At 29.4% G+C, this 13,916-nt stretch overlaps 1 protein-coding gene across 1 annotated transcript; it reads right to left on the bottom strand.

Annotated features, from left to right (window-relative positions):
- Positions 1–3,849: 3,849 nt before the first annotated feature.
- Positions 3,850–9,139, bottom strand: LOC108321988 (glucosamine inositolphosphorylceramide transferase 1). Its single transcript, XM_017553918.2, has 4 exons — positions 8,577–9,139; positions 8,191–8,313; positions 5,835–6,002; positions 3,850–5,691 (listed from the first exon to the last, which is right to left on the bottom strand). The coding sequence occupies exons 1-4, from the start codon at positions 8,910–8,912 to the stop codon at positions 4,006–4,008; spliced, it is 2,313 nt and encodes a 770-aa protein (XP_017409407.1). The 5' UTR covers positions 8,913–9,139; the 3' UTR covers positions 3,850–4,005.
- Positions 9,140–13,916: the final 4,777 nt, after the last annotated feature.

Below are 13,916 nucleotides of genomic sequence, written 5' to 3'. Positions count from 1 at the left end.
GGATATAGTCATGTTTCACTGCTCTTATGTTGCACTTTTAAATGATCCTTTAAGACCATAGCAGATCTCCTGTCAGTTTTATGAGAAGCAATTCCGAGTAACGTTTTAAAAAACAATTCCTTATTTTTTATATTATTAATAGAATTTCGGTGTTAGATTAAACCTGTCTTAATTCATGAAGTAAATGAATTAATTTAACTTTATCAATCTTTGAATAAGTATTAAAAATGTACTTAACACGGATCGACATATTTTCATGTTTTTTTATTTAATTATCTATTTAAATTTAAAAAGTATATTATGGATGTATATTTTAATTTAACCACGTTACATTATATTATTTATCTCAAATATTATATATATATATATATATATATATATATATATATTAATGAATTTTTTATATTTGTCTAATTTTATTATTATTTATCTCATGGTCTTGTCATTTCACAAGTATAAAAGTTTATTCATTTAATGTTAAGTATATATCAAAAAAAGAGGTTTACTAAGGATATAAACATTAATGAGACGTAGTCTAATCACATACAGAGTTGATATCACTCTCAAGTTAAATGTGATATTTAGATTCTAACTTGGATTCCCAATACTTAATAATACACCTTTAAAGGTATACTCATTCAATGAGTCATGACTCATTTCAATGAGTCATGACTCATTTCAATGACTAGTTTCTTCTAAGTTTATTGGATTTTCATTCATTTATTTTCAAACATTGAAATAACTGAGTTGTCATGTGACCAGATAATAGGAATAAAAATCACACAAATTTGTCCAACGAGATTAAATTTTCCTATCAACCTAACCATTGTAAGCTATTTGATATTTCACTAAAATATTTTTGCTCAAAAAGTATTTTACTCGTCCAATAACCCAAATTCCTAAAACCATTTTCCACAATACCCACTTAGTAATTGACTCACAAACAAATATAATGACTTGAACTATTTAAATTTTTAAAAATTTATTTTTGCTTAATTGGGTTGCCTAAAGAGTTTACATACTTTTAGAAATTAAATAAATATATCATATCATCAATTTGTTTATTTGAAGAGTTTTACTTCTTTCTCATGTTACAAATACAACCATTTAGTTAAAAAGAACATCTTAAATATAACAAATTGATAAAAGTAGTATATTATCATCGTTCAAAACTCACTTAACCCAAAATTATTTGATACATCCCTTTTTCATTCAGCATTCAAAATTTTAATCCACCCATCACTCCAAAACAATTCAACATTTTAAATCAAACTTATCCCTGATCAACTCACAAAGACAACGAATTATAATTTTTTTTAAAATTAATTCATTCAATAAAATATACAAACTAGTTTCCCGTATCTAGACTAGGTTTTTCAACTATGTTCCAAAGGTTCTAACTCTCCTAATATACTGTACTTATAAAAAAAAACTCAAACCGATTATATAAAAATGATTACTACAAAAAAATATTCATCTAAAACTTTTTTTAGTTACATGCTACCACAAATACAACACAAAACCTTAAAATAACTAAAAAAAGATAAATTTACTCTAACAACAATTCTACCGGACAAAAATTTTGTGCTTTAAATTTTAAGTTAAGACTTTTGTGGTATAGTCTTTAATTTTTAAATAAAAAGTTTAGAAAAAATATAGATAAAAAAAGAGGAATAGTTTTATAAAAAAAAATGGTACTTTTTATAAAATGAAACTTAATTAATTTAATTGATTTTTCTATTTATAACTTGATGTTCCGATAATAAAATGATTATTTTCTGTATTCTTATATACACAAATATATCAATATAAAAGTGATATAAATATTTATACTTTTTTATAATAAAATAATCATTTTCTATGTCCTTGAACACACACGTATATCACATAAAAAGTGGTATGAATATTTAAATTGGATAATAAAAGTGATACTACTAATTACTTTTTAATATACTTGTTACAATACGTTTGAATTTATTAAAATAAAACTCTTCATTCCTCTTGGGTTCTTTGTCATGGTAAGCTCTTTATGTTTTAAGGGAAAAAAAAAAGCTCTTTCTGGAATTGGAATATAAGTCTTTCTCTAGTTGTCATCATCTTTAATTTGTTTATTAAGTATAGTATCTTTAAGGATTTTTTTTTATCCTTAGCAAAATCACATCACATTAGTTAGTTTTTTTTATCACAATATCACGTGTTTTGTAATCTTTAATGAAAATGATAAAATGGAAAATTATACAGATATTTTATTAAAATTAAGAGACACTATTACTTACTAGTTTCTACAAAGCAACTTTAAAAAGAAGATAAAAATAAAATGTTAAAAGAATATTTTTTAAAGCATCGGCAGGGACTCCTCTATTTGTTTTTTTGAAAATATATTATAACACACTTTTACGTTCGTTTAACATAGGATACAAGAGTAAAATGATATAAAAATGTAAAATTTTATATTTTTTCAAGAAAAAAGAGAATGAAAAGTAAATAAGGGATAATATTAAATGAACGTAAAATATTTAGGTGTGTCAAAGATTATTTTATTTTTTTTTCTTCAGAGTTCTTTTTGCATACATCAAGCGATGGAATAAATTTTATTTATCACAATAAGATAGTTATATAATATTTTACTTTACTCCTTTATTTTATATATATATATATATATATATATATATATATATATATATATATATATATATATATATATATATATATATATATATATAAAAAGAAACAAAATCATTAATAATTAACGAAATTATTAGTTGTAGTGTGCATTTGTGGAAGTAACCACTTGTTCCCCCATTTCAAATGAATTTTTTATATTGGTAAATGGATGATCTGATTATTAGCCCTAACCTATGAATTTTATTATTGTGTAAATTTCACCTATGCTGAGCTTTTCATGAATTTTAGGAATCGTGAATCTAGAAATTATAATTCCTATGATTAAAATTTGTTAGTTAGTAAAATATATTATTTATTAAAAATAACTTATATACCTTTTTTTGACAAAGAGAATAATGTAGTTTATCAATAATTTAATTATTTATCCTATTAGGTGGTCCAATAAAAGTAAAGTTGGAAACGTTTATTTTCGACCTCTCTGTGATTATAAAAACATGTTTTCGCTTTTTTTTTTTTAAATATTATCAAACCCTAAAACTAAAGAATTCACTTGTTTTTTAAAGTTTGACAAGAAAAGTAACTATTGTACTGCTTGACTCCCAAATGGCTACATAGTTCAAGAATAATACTTTTAACTACTGGTACTGCTAATAATTTAATAAAAAATAATTAATAAGCATTCTCTTTTAAGTGTCAGAAATTGTACAAAATACTAAAACCCAATAAACATATATAAAAAATTGAAATTTTACAACAGTATACAAAATGCAATGACTACATTGGACCAAACATATCAAACATGCATCACCTAAATGTGAGCTTCTGCGTACATTTTTTTTTGGATATTTAGAGAAAAATTGGTGAAAATTACAGAAACATGTCATTGTTCCTGAGAGATGAAACTGTGGTCTATTTTGTCTGTGAGTGATGCCCATGCGTCATAGTTCATATTCACCTCCTTCAATCAGAAACCAAAGTCCAATCTAAGAAAAGAAAGGCACCCTTCAAAATTGAAAGGCTTAGAAATAGTCAAAAAGCAATGCAAATTAGAATCAATAGCAGGATTAGAATCACAGTTCCTGAGAAAGAAATGTCTTTGTCCTATTTTGCTTTGGTCTAATCCTTCTTGAGTCATTCTCTCTCCCTGTTTTTCCTTCCATCACAAACCATCCCCCAGGGGTTGGAGGCACAAAATAGAAAAAATTTAACAAGAGAAGGCCATTATGGAACCAATTTACATGTTGCAGACATTCATTCTATTGGAAAACCCCCTAAAATAAGATTCACAGTGGGGTACAAGTATGGACAAGAAGACTTTATACCCGCAAAGATGAAAATTACAAAAGTTGGCAAGAACCTACCTATAACAAAAACTCCCTACTATACATCCCAACCATCTTTCCTACTGTCAAATCCACATTTACGACCACCTAAACTTCCATACATCTCTGAAAATTTCACCAGGCACTGGCTTCTTAGCTCGTAATGAACTTGTGTGTTTCGGCTAATGGCTGCACCAGAAAACTTTGAAGTGTCAATTGCCCAAGCTGGTTTCACATAATCAACAGTCCTTGGTGATGAGCTTGCATTGGCATACAAGTAATTTAATAGCACATCTTCACAGTTAAAATACTGGTCCACCAGTTCCCTCCCTTGCTTTGCTTCCTTGCTCCAGTACCTCTTGAAAGCTACTTGAGAATCAATAAAAGCTGCACCAGTGAGAATCATGTTGTACCCTTTATGCAACCTAGCATACTTTTCTCCCCTATATTTTAAAGGGCTCCCTGCAATGAGTCTAGGGTAGAATCCAACAATCCGATCTGGGTGCTGACGCCAAACGTTAAAACCTCGCTCGATATCATCACATGGCATCATAATGTCATCATCAAGCTCCAGGACAGAGCGTGTCTTTATCAATGGATCGACCCTGAACCGATTATTCAGAGAGTTCTTTTCCTCTAACCTGATCCTTACTGGTACAGCAGAGTCTAGATCACTCAGTTTCGGAGGAACTCCCTTGTTCCACACCACCACAATCTCCCGCACAGAAGAGCATCTTGAGTAGTGTTTCACATACATTTTCAAGTTCCAGAGTCGAGCATCATAGGTCATTGTTAACAATGTAAACTGAGAATACTTCCCTTTCAGCGGGTAAGGTTCTTCTGAACCGTTACCACCATAAATATTTTTCACTCCAATGCACATCAATCCAACCCCCACAGCAAATATCATGGAAAGAATAAACCTCCTAGCACAAGCATTATGCTTAATCTTACCTCGCAGAAACGTTGGGGCCCTGTTCAGACGGCTGCAAAACCGCCTTACCCTTGAAGAGAACATATTTGACCTTTCCCAAGATAAGATAGTCAAATTCCTTTTTCCAGAGTTGTGAATGAACCAATTTAGAGGGACAATACAATTCACAAATCCAAGCAAGACACCCAATAGCACAATGAGTATAGCAGCAACTGCAACAGAAGCACAGCCAACTGTGAATCGCCTGACTGAATCTCCGGAAGGAACACGATCCCCATCCATGACCCCAACCCAGCCACCAGATGGCAGGTGTTGCACATCTAAGTGATGGTGTCGAGCACCATTCCAAGCATTTCGACCTTTGTTCGGTTCAACAAAGCCTGAGGGTACTTCAACTTCTTTGTATTCATCAGTAGTGAGAGTTTCTATCTTAAAAACGCGTACCTGTCTCCCATATGTATCACCACAGTCCTGCCCCACGCGATAAAGATTTCCTTCATATTTAAATGGCCTGCCTCCATTGCGAGCTCCAAAGCTCTTGTCAATGTTATAAATGGGATTCTTCTTGTGAGGTTTCCAAGGACCAAGAGGTGAATTGCTGTACCAAATCTCCAACTGCCCATTTTTCTTGGAGCCAAAACCACTATGATCTGAGCCAAAAAGCCAATACCTCCCACCATAATTGATGATAAAAGAATCAACAAGGGGCTTTTTTATAATGACCTTTGCCAACCTCCACTGCAGAGGAAAGTTAACTGCACGGTAGAGACGAAGGTCTCCCTTCCTGCTTCCCTCAGGCATCATATATATCTGAAATTATAAACAAGCAAAAAATGAATCCCATAAATATAATTAACTACAATAACTAGTTTGAGAAGTAGAAGACCATTCCACAAATGATATGCATCAAGTTAATAACTAAACATGAACATTATTTTTTTCAAGAGCAATACCTGGCCATCATGCTCAAAGACATATGGATAAGAAAGATGCCAATCCTCATTCAATGCAATTCCCAGCTGTTGCCATGTTGCTCCCTTATCAATACTTTTTGAAACACCAATATTTCCTTGATTAGTGATTGAATCTTTTGTCTCATAGAACAAGTAAAAAGTATTTCCCTGAATTGAAATGCCAACATGAGTGAATAGGTTCTTAATGACTATCCATACATATAGAAAACAACAAACTTCAAAAGGACAGACAACTTCAAATGAGATATTAACCTATTCTCCTTTAATACTCCAACCATTAATGTACCATCTGCATAATCATTCATATTCTTCTTTGTGCATGAGTAAAAAATTACAATATTTTTTTAATAATTATAACTTTTTCACTTGGAGATTAGGATATCAGACTGAAACAAAAAGTAGATACTATGGTGAATGGACTAAAATCTGTATGGGAGCATGACAGATAAATACAAAATGTATGACAGATAAAAAATTGTTGCAGTCTCAATGATGTTAGAATCACTGACAAACTGATAGTTTAATAGACAAATTTTAACAAGCGATAGAAAATGAGGGGGAAAAATATTAGAAAATAATTCTAGGTTTTTGAAATTATATTGTTCAAAGAGTGAACTTGCTTATATACTTTGAAAGGCATGACTCATTTCGTTAGAATAATTCCATAGAAATATAACCCTTTCTCCAATGCTAAACCCAACTCACCATCTCACCCACTATATTTTCCCTGACAACAACACTTAAGACATTTTCCCTACAATGGTGAGATCTTTATGCACTGGGCTGCTTTTTGTTGAGACACTTAAAAGAACTAAACACTTCAAAAAACACCATGCATGGTAATCGTCCTCCTCCAAGAAAAGCACTTCGAATTCAAGTTACATTCTAATGGTCCAAAGGAAGTGTGGCTCATTTCCTTTTCAAAAACAAACATGGTCCAAAGGAAGAAAAACCATATTGGCAATACATCATGTACAAGACCCATTAGTTTAATCAAAATGTAAATTTAAGGGGCGAATTATAGATAAACTAGATATTGGAACTGTTCTAGGCACTCCATATCATTGGGTCCATTCTAATTAGCCTGTTTTCAATTATAAAACATAAAACAAACAACCATACGAGCAACTGATTCATTTTTTAAACAAAGAAAACCCCCCATTATTAAAGCTATTGACTCAGTGATGACACTAAAACTCAGAAGATTTAATAAATATCTTCTTACAATAAAAAAAGAAGGATAAGACCTTGTGCTACAACACACGTATAGATATACATTCAGCGAGTAGGAAGCCTACTTTTCATGTTATATAGAATACTAGTAATACTAGTACTCAAAAGTACAAACAACTGATTGTAACTACAGATAAGCATGACACGTATAGAACCCTACTTTTCATGTTTAAATAGAATACTGATATTAGGTACTCAACAGTATAAACAACTGGTTGTTTAGCTACGATCCTCTTTTAAGTATGACACACAGTATTAGTAAGGACCTCGCTATCTTGCAGATAAGGACCTTGAGGATAAGAACAAAATACAGGAAGTCACACGAGTCCTACCTAATCATAAATTTCTATCTCATTACACACTTCAATTGTTACAATCAGACATATCATGAACTCCCCGTCAACTTTTCAGCGGCTTACGGAATCAACTCAAGCAGCTAAGAAAATATCACTTGCATTATATGTAGGTCCAGGCTACCTGCCTTCAGCCAGAAAAGCTATATACGTATATATGCTTGGTTTTCCGTTGGATTATCCAAAACAAAAACAAGTTGATGTAACATGATTTTTGGTAAATTTTCATGTTAGATTCTATGTTAAAGAATTGATTTTAAATGGAAACAACTTTAGGTAACTTCTGTGTCAGACAAAAAAATTCTAATGAATTTTACAACTCACTTCTAAAAGAAAAACATCCGACAAACATAAACCACATGAACTCAAAATCAATTTTGCAGACCCTCACCCAGAAACACGCTATCGCTCCATGTCAGACTTTAAGATCCTAGCAAATTCCACCAGATATATGCAAGTTAACCCGGTTAAATATAGTAACAATAACATGACGTATTATCTTTCACCATTTCCCTAAACGTTCCAACACCAAGCCTCTATCCCGAAAGATTCATAACTGAATCTAGAAACTGAGTTGGCAAACAAAACATTAAGTAAAAAAAGTAGGATTTTGCCGGTCCAAAATGCAGACACAGAAGGAATAAAAAGGTGAAATAAAAACAACTACTTCACAGAATCAGAAACACCAGATAGATACATGATGAGGGAAGGAAGGAACAAGGGTGACAACAAGAACCTATTATTATTACCTGAATAAATAGAAAAGGGTCAGCAACAAAATTACTAGGGAAACCAGCATCAGAAACTGAAGCACACGTCACCACAGGATTGGCGACAGGCCAAGCAGCACTCTCATCGTTGGATACATTCGCCTGCACACAATCAACAACACCATCACTCTCCAAACCAAAAAAAAAAAAAAACACCCCACATCACAAAAAACCCAATTAAAATAATTCACAACCATCACTCCACCAAAACAAAACCAACACTCCCAACAACCTTAAAACAAGTACCCCCAAACAAAAAATATATATTTTGTCTCTAATTTTTATCTTTAAAAAAAAAACTTCAAAGGAAAAATTAACACATACATGCATATGAAAGAGTGGGGGCAAAAGGAGAAGAAACTTACAGCTTCTATGGGTTTAAGAGAGAAAGGGGAGTCACCGTAGAAAATCCCAATAGACCAAGAACCCTCATTGTCATCACGACAACCGTAAGAGGAGAGAGAGGTGCGCACAGCAGGGGAAAAAGCGACCCAACCGTAGAGGGTGGCAATGGATCCGAACAAAACGAAACAGCCGAAGAAGAAAACGAAACCCGAAGAAAATAACCGCTTATAGTACTGTTGGTTCTCCAATCTCCACCTACACGAACACTTCACACTCATGTCACAACAACTCCCGCTGCCGCTGTTAGAAGAACCACCGTTTCCTCCGCCGCCGCCGCCAATCTGCCCCGAACCCATCCCACCGGAGAAATGCTCGGTGCCGCCGGGAGATCTCACACCACCCTGGCACGTTGCAACTCCGTCACCAGCATCCCACAATTCACACAACACAACCGAACCCAACCCAACCCGTTTTTTTTTCCTTCGGGTCTCTTTCTCTCTCTATTCTCTCCCTTTCTCTCTATGCGTGTTTTTCCTTTCACGAGGGCAAGGTCGTAATTTAAGAAATTATTGTGCGACTGGACCTTCCTTACCTCGGTGATCTACTATATATGCCGTTTCGCACTTAATGTTAAACGCTCTTTAAATTTTTTTTTTAAATATTGGGTTTATTTATTAATTGGGTAATTATCAATTAATTCATAATTTGGTCCAACGTTAATTGCGCGCGTACGGGATGAATAGTACTCGCTGCCAGTGGCGAACACCTCAACTCTCACGCGCAAGACAAAACATGAAGAAACTCTTTCTTCCCACCAAATGACGTCATCCACCGGTAAGAAAACATGATGCAAATAATACTGCTTTCAATTTAAATTCCAACACTATGACTTCAAGTTTTTATTACAATTATATTTTATATTTTGTATAATTTTAAAATAAATACCTACAAACACACTAACCTAATTAAAGAATAAATACGATGATAAATATATAATAATTACTAAATCATGTAATGAGATTGTCACCTATTATAATAAGAGATTTTTATTTTATGACTCTGTAAAACGATCCTATTTTTAATTAGGTTTTAAAATTATTAATATAATGATTTTATCACGTCTTTAAGCGTTCATTGATTTTATTACAGGTTTAATTTGTCTAAATAATTTTGTTTAAATATTTAACTTCAAAATATTAATGGTAATTTTTGGTAGAACAAGATATCTAATTGTACAAATTTTTTTTTCTTACAATACATTAATAGGTTTATGATGGGTATTGCGGTAATTATATGGAAAAATTATTAAAAAAACAAAAAAAAAAGTATATAAAAATTACACAAAATACATGATAAAATTACGAAAAAAATAGTAAATTAATGTTATTATGTATGTCACGAGATTTATAATTAGGCAATTCTATAACATTCCATAAACCACAAAAACTCATTATTGTTTTTTAGGTTTAGTATTAATTTTCTTTTATTTACTTTATAAGATTTTCTTATAATTTGAATTTGTTCGTCATCATTCTCTGTATTAGAATTACTAACCTCATCAAGTATGTTAACTTATTTATTATTTAATTATAATTCTTCTGCAAAAATATTTTTCTTAGAGAACAATGAGTTAAAAACTATCTCATAATTATTGAGGTGAATTGAAATGTTATAAACCTGCATATCACGGGTTAAAACAAATTTGCATAAAACTCTCTTCTAAGAAAAAATACTAAAATCTTTTCCTACCTCCTAAAAGAACTGTCATTCAAAATGATAATGATGGTTTATAATTTCCAAAGAGAGACATTCAAGTTTAAAATAAAATAATATAAAGTTATTTTTAATTATTGATTATTGTTAAGATAATTATTAATATTCTATTTAGTTGTAGATAAAAACATGATAGTCGGAAGAGATGGATAATTAAAATATGAAGTATAATATTTTAAGTTGTTTAAAAGGTTATATTACTATAATCTCTAATGTTATAAAAAACATATTCATTTTAAACTCAAATTTATTTCCCAATATAAAAAAACTGAAGTAAAAAGTTTGTAAAATAAAAATATCAGATACTCATGATTATTTTAGAAATTAAAACTTCTTGTGTCCTTAGAAAATGGTGCTACCTTAGGCAATATGGTAAATGGAGGGCACTGTTTGGACAACTAAGGATTGTGGACCCACTTCCTTTTATTTATAATTAGGAAAATCATGGAGCTGATTACAAAGATGTGCCCAATAAATAAAGTATATATATCACATCATATATGTACTATATATTATAATATAATATAATACAAAAACCACAAGGTTTTATACAGGGTGGATATATATGGCCAAACTCTACCCTTAACCAAACTAAAATTGTATTATTTGGATTTTCATTGGAAGATTGTATAGTTAGGCTTAAATCAAATCCTTAAGAACCAAGATAAAAGTTATCTTATTTTTCACACTGTCTTGTTGAATATTTGTTCCATTGTTCATAACGCCATATTTCGTGTTTTTCCTTTGTTCGTTGTTGTGGATTTTCCATTATTAAATATTTGTTCCACGAGTTAAAATTTTCACTTTTCATTTTTATGTATATTTAAACCATTTCCAACAAAGTATTTATTCCATCAAGAAAATGTTATCAAATAACATAACAATAGAGTTGTCATGAGTTTCGGTGGGCTATTTTGACTTTTTATGCGATTAAGTTTACATTTATCAAGAGTTAAATATATTTTTTTATTATTTAATTTTTAGTTAAAATTAAAAATAGTTTTTTTTATTAAAACTTGTATCAAATTTAATTTTTTTTTAATTTTAAAAATATGTGAATTTAATATTTTGATCCAATTTGGTTAAGTTTATTTAACATTCTAAATGTATTTCATGATTGCATCTAAGTTATTTATAGTGTGTGACACATTTTTCTTCCATTTTTATTAAAAAATGTATTTGAAATCTTAAATAAACTTAACAAAATCATATTAAAAAGACTAAATTACACATTTTCAAAAATAAAAAACTAAATTAATCTTAAATTTGGAAGGGGTACTAATTTTCACTTAACCAAAAATATATTTAATCCTTTAATAACTTATATTATTAATGAATTAAACAATTTTTGACAGTAAATATAATCATAATTCATTAATAATAACTTATTATTATTTTTAATCATTTATTATTATAATTATTTTATTGTTTGTAATTATGTAAGTTTACAATTTAATATTTAAGAATTATAATTCACTCAATTAATCAATCTTTAATAGATCGAATCATGTTGAGTTTACCATTTTAAATCTAACATATATAAATTATAATAACTCAATTATAAAACATACCTAAATACAAATAGCAGCTGTTTTTCTTAAAATAAAATAATGATGCGCTTAGCGAATTCTCTTTATATAATCTCCTAGTTCGATTTTAATACTCCAATATATTTTCCTCTTGTTCATATTTTACATTATCCATGTATTGACTAATTTCTGTGGTTATGTTGTGTGAATATTAATTTCATGTTTAATACATCAACTGTCACAAAAATAGTTAAATTTAATTATATTAATTTATTTACTATGTGCTATACATATTTAACTTCTGTAACAATAAAAAAGTAATTTTTAATATATCAAACATTAAAACTGACAAAACATGTCAGCTTGTTTAATTTTAACTTGTTCCGCTTTTGGTTTGTAAAAAATCGGTTAGTCTGAGTTGGTTTATTACAAAAAAAAAATCCATAAATTATAACTCGATCTATCATAAGGTGGGTTTGTTGACTGACACTCTTTTCTTGCTATTTTTTTATGAAAAATATTTATTTTTAAAATTTGTTTAAATATATACATGTATAACTATAAATAAATATTTAAATTATGTTTAATTATATAAATATTTTCTAAACTCTTAAGTGATTAATTAATATTTTTAATTTGATAAATTAAAATAATTATCACATTTTTATGTTGGATTCCTTTATTATACTAATAATTAGAACTTAATGTGTAATTTTAATGATTTAAATTATAATAGTATTGTATAATAATATTTTTATAAAATATAATATAAAAAATTTAATCTTTTTAATTATTTTAATTTTAACTTTTAAATTTTAAAAAAATGGGTCAGTAAAAGACGAGCTAACTCATCAATTTAAGTAATTAAATAAAACAAACCAAAACGAATCAATAAATTAAAAATTCTAATTCAACCCGCCATGTTCTGAGAGATCGAACTAACTCGTAGCCACATCCCACTCCAACACCCCTATCTTACATACAACTAATATCTTTAATACCAACAATTATACTTTTCTATAATAAACTTCACTTCCAAAAATTACATGAGTGTAACCTTTTTATATTTAATTATCATTTAATATTAAAGTATAAACATTTATGTATAATGTTTTGTAGAAACTTAAAAATATTTTACCATCTCATAATCAATTTTACACAAACCCATTAATAACTTTCCACTGCAATCTCAACCTATGATCTTGCACAAACCATCACAAAAAATATTTTTACTTATCTCTCATGTGTACACCAAAATCTTCTTTCATTAAATATAACTTTTTATGTCAAATTTTCTGAAAATTAAAATTCATTACTAACATATCATTAAGATAACAAAAATAATATAATCAGATTGATATCTATTCAGTAAACAACAATATTTAATGTTGCACTCCTAAAAATATTCCCTGTACGTAGCTTTCAAACTTCGTATACCATATACTTTCCAAACCATTCAAACTTTTTTTCTTATACATATTTATAAATAAATTTAGAAATATTTAAAAACAAATTTAAAATTACAAAGAAGTGATTAATTTTGGATTAAGTACCTTTCATTTGCAACTAAGAAGTGGGGAGGATATTACGAAGATGTTCACAATAATAAAAATATCACTAACTACAAGGTTCTATACAGGGCAGGTGTATTTGGCCTTGAAGATAGCTAGCTATGACTAAACTAATAATTGTTTTATTTGAATTTTGTTTGGTTGACTTAAAACAAAAATAATCATTCCTTTAGAACCTAGATCCCCATGACTTTTCTTTTAAGTATTTTTTTTTTACTTTATTTACCTCTACATAAGAACAAAATTATCTTATTTTTTATGCTGCCATGTTATGAGCTCATATTTAGTAATTTCTCTTTTTATCCGCGACTCTGAATTCTTTGTTAAATATTTATTCTGCCACGAATAAAATTTTCGTTTTTCCAATTTCAGTGATTTTTAAACCATTTTTAGCAAAATATTTATTTCAAATGAGGTAAGATTATACCATGAAGAAAAAAAGTAGATAAATTGTTACTATTCTAAAGTTTAAGTTTACTTTCACATA

The sequence above is a fragment of the Vigna angularis genome, chromosome 3 (genome assembly GCF_016808095.1).
Source record: "Vigna angularis cultivar LongXiaoDou No.4 chromosome 3, ASM1680809v1, whole genome shotgun sequence".
Lineage (NCBI taxonomy): Eukaryota > Viridiplantae > Streptophyta > Magnoliopsida > Fabales > Fabaceae > Vigna > Vigna angularis.
Note: the sequence above shows the minus strand (reverse complement) of the source record. Positions and strands in the feature narration are given on the sequence as shown.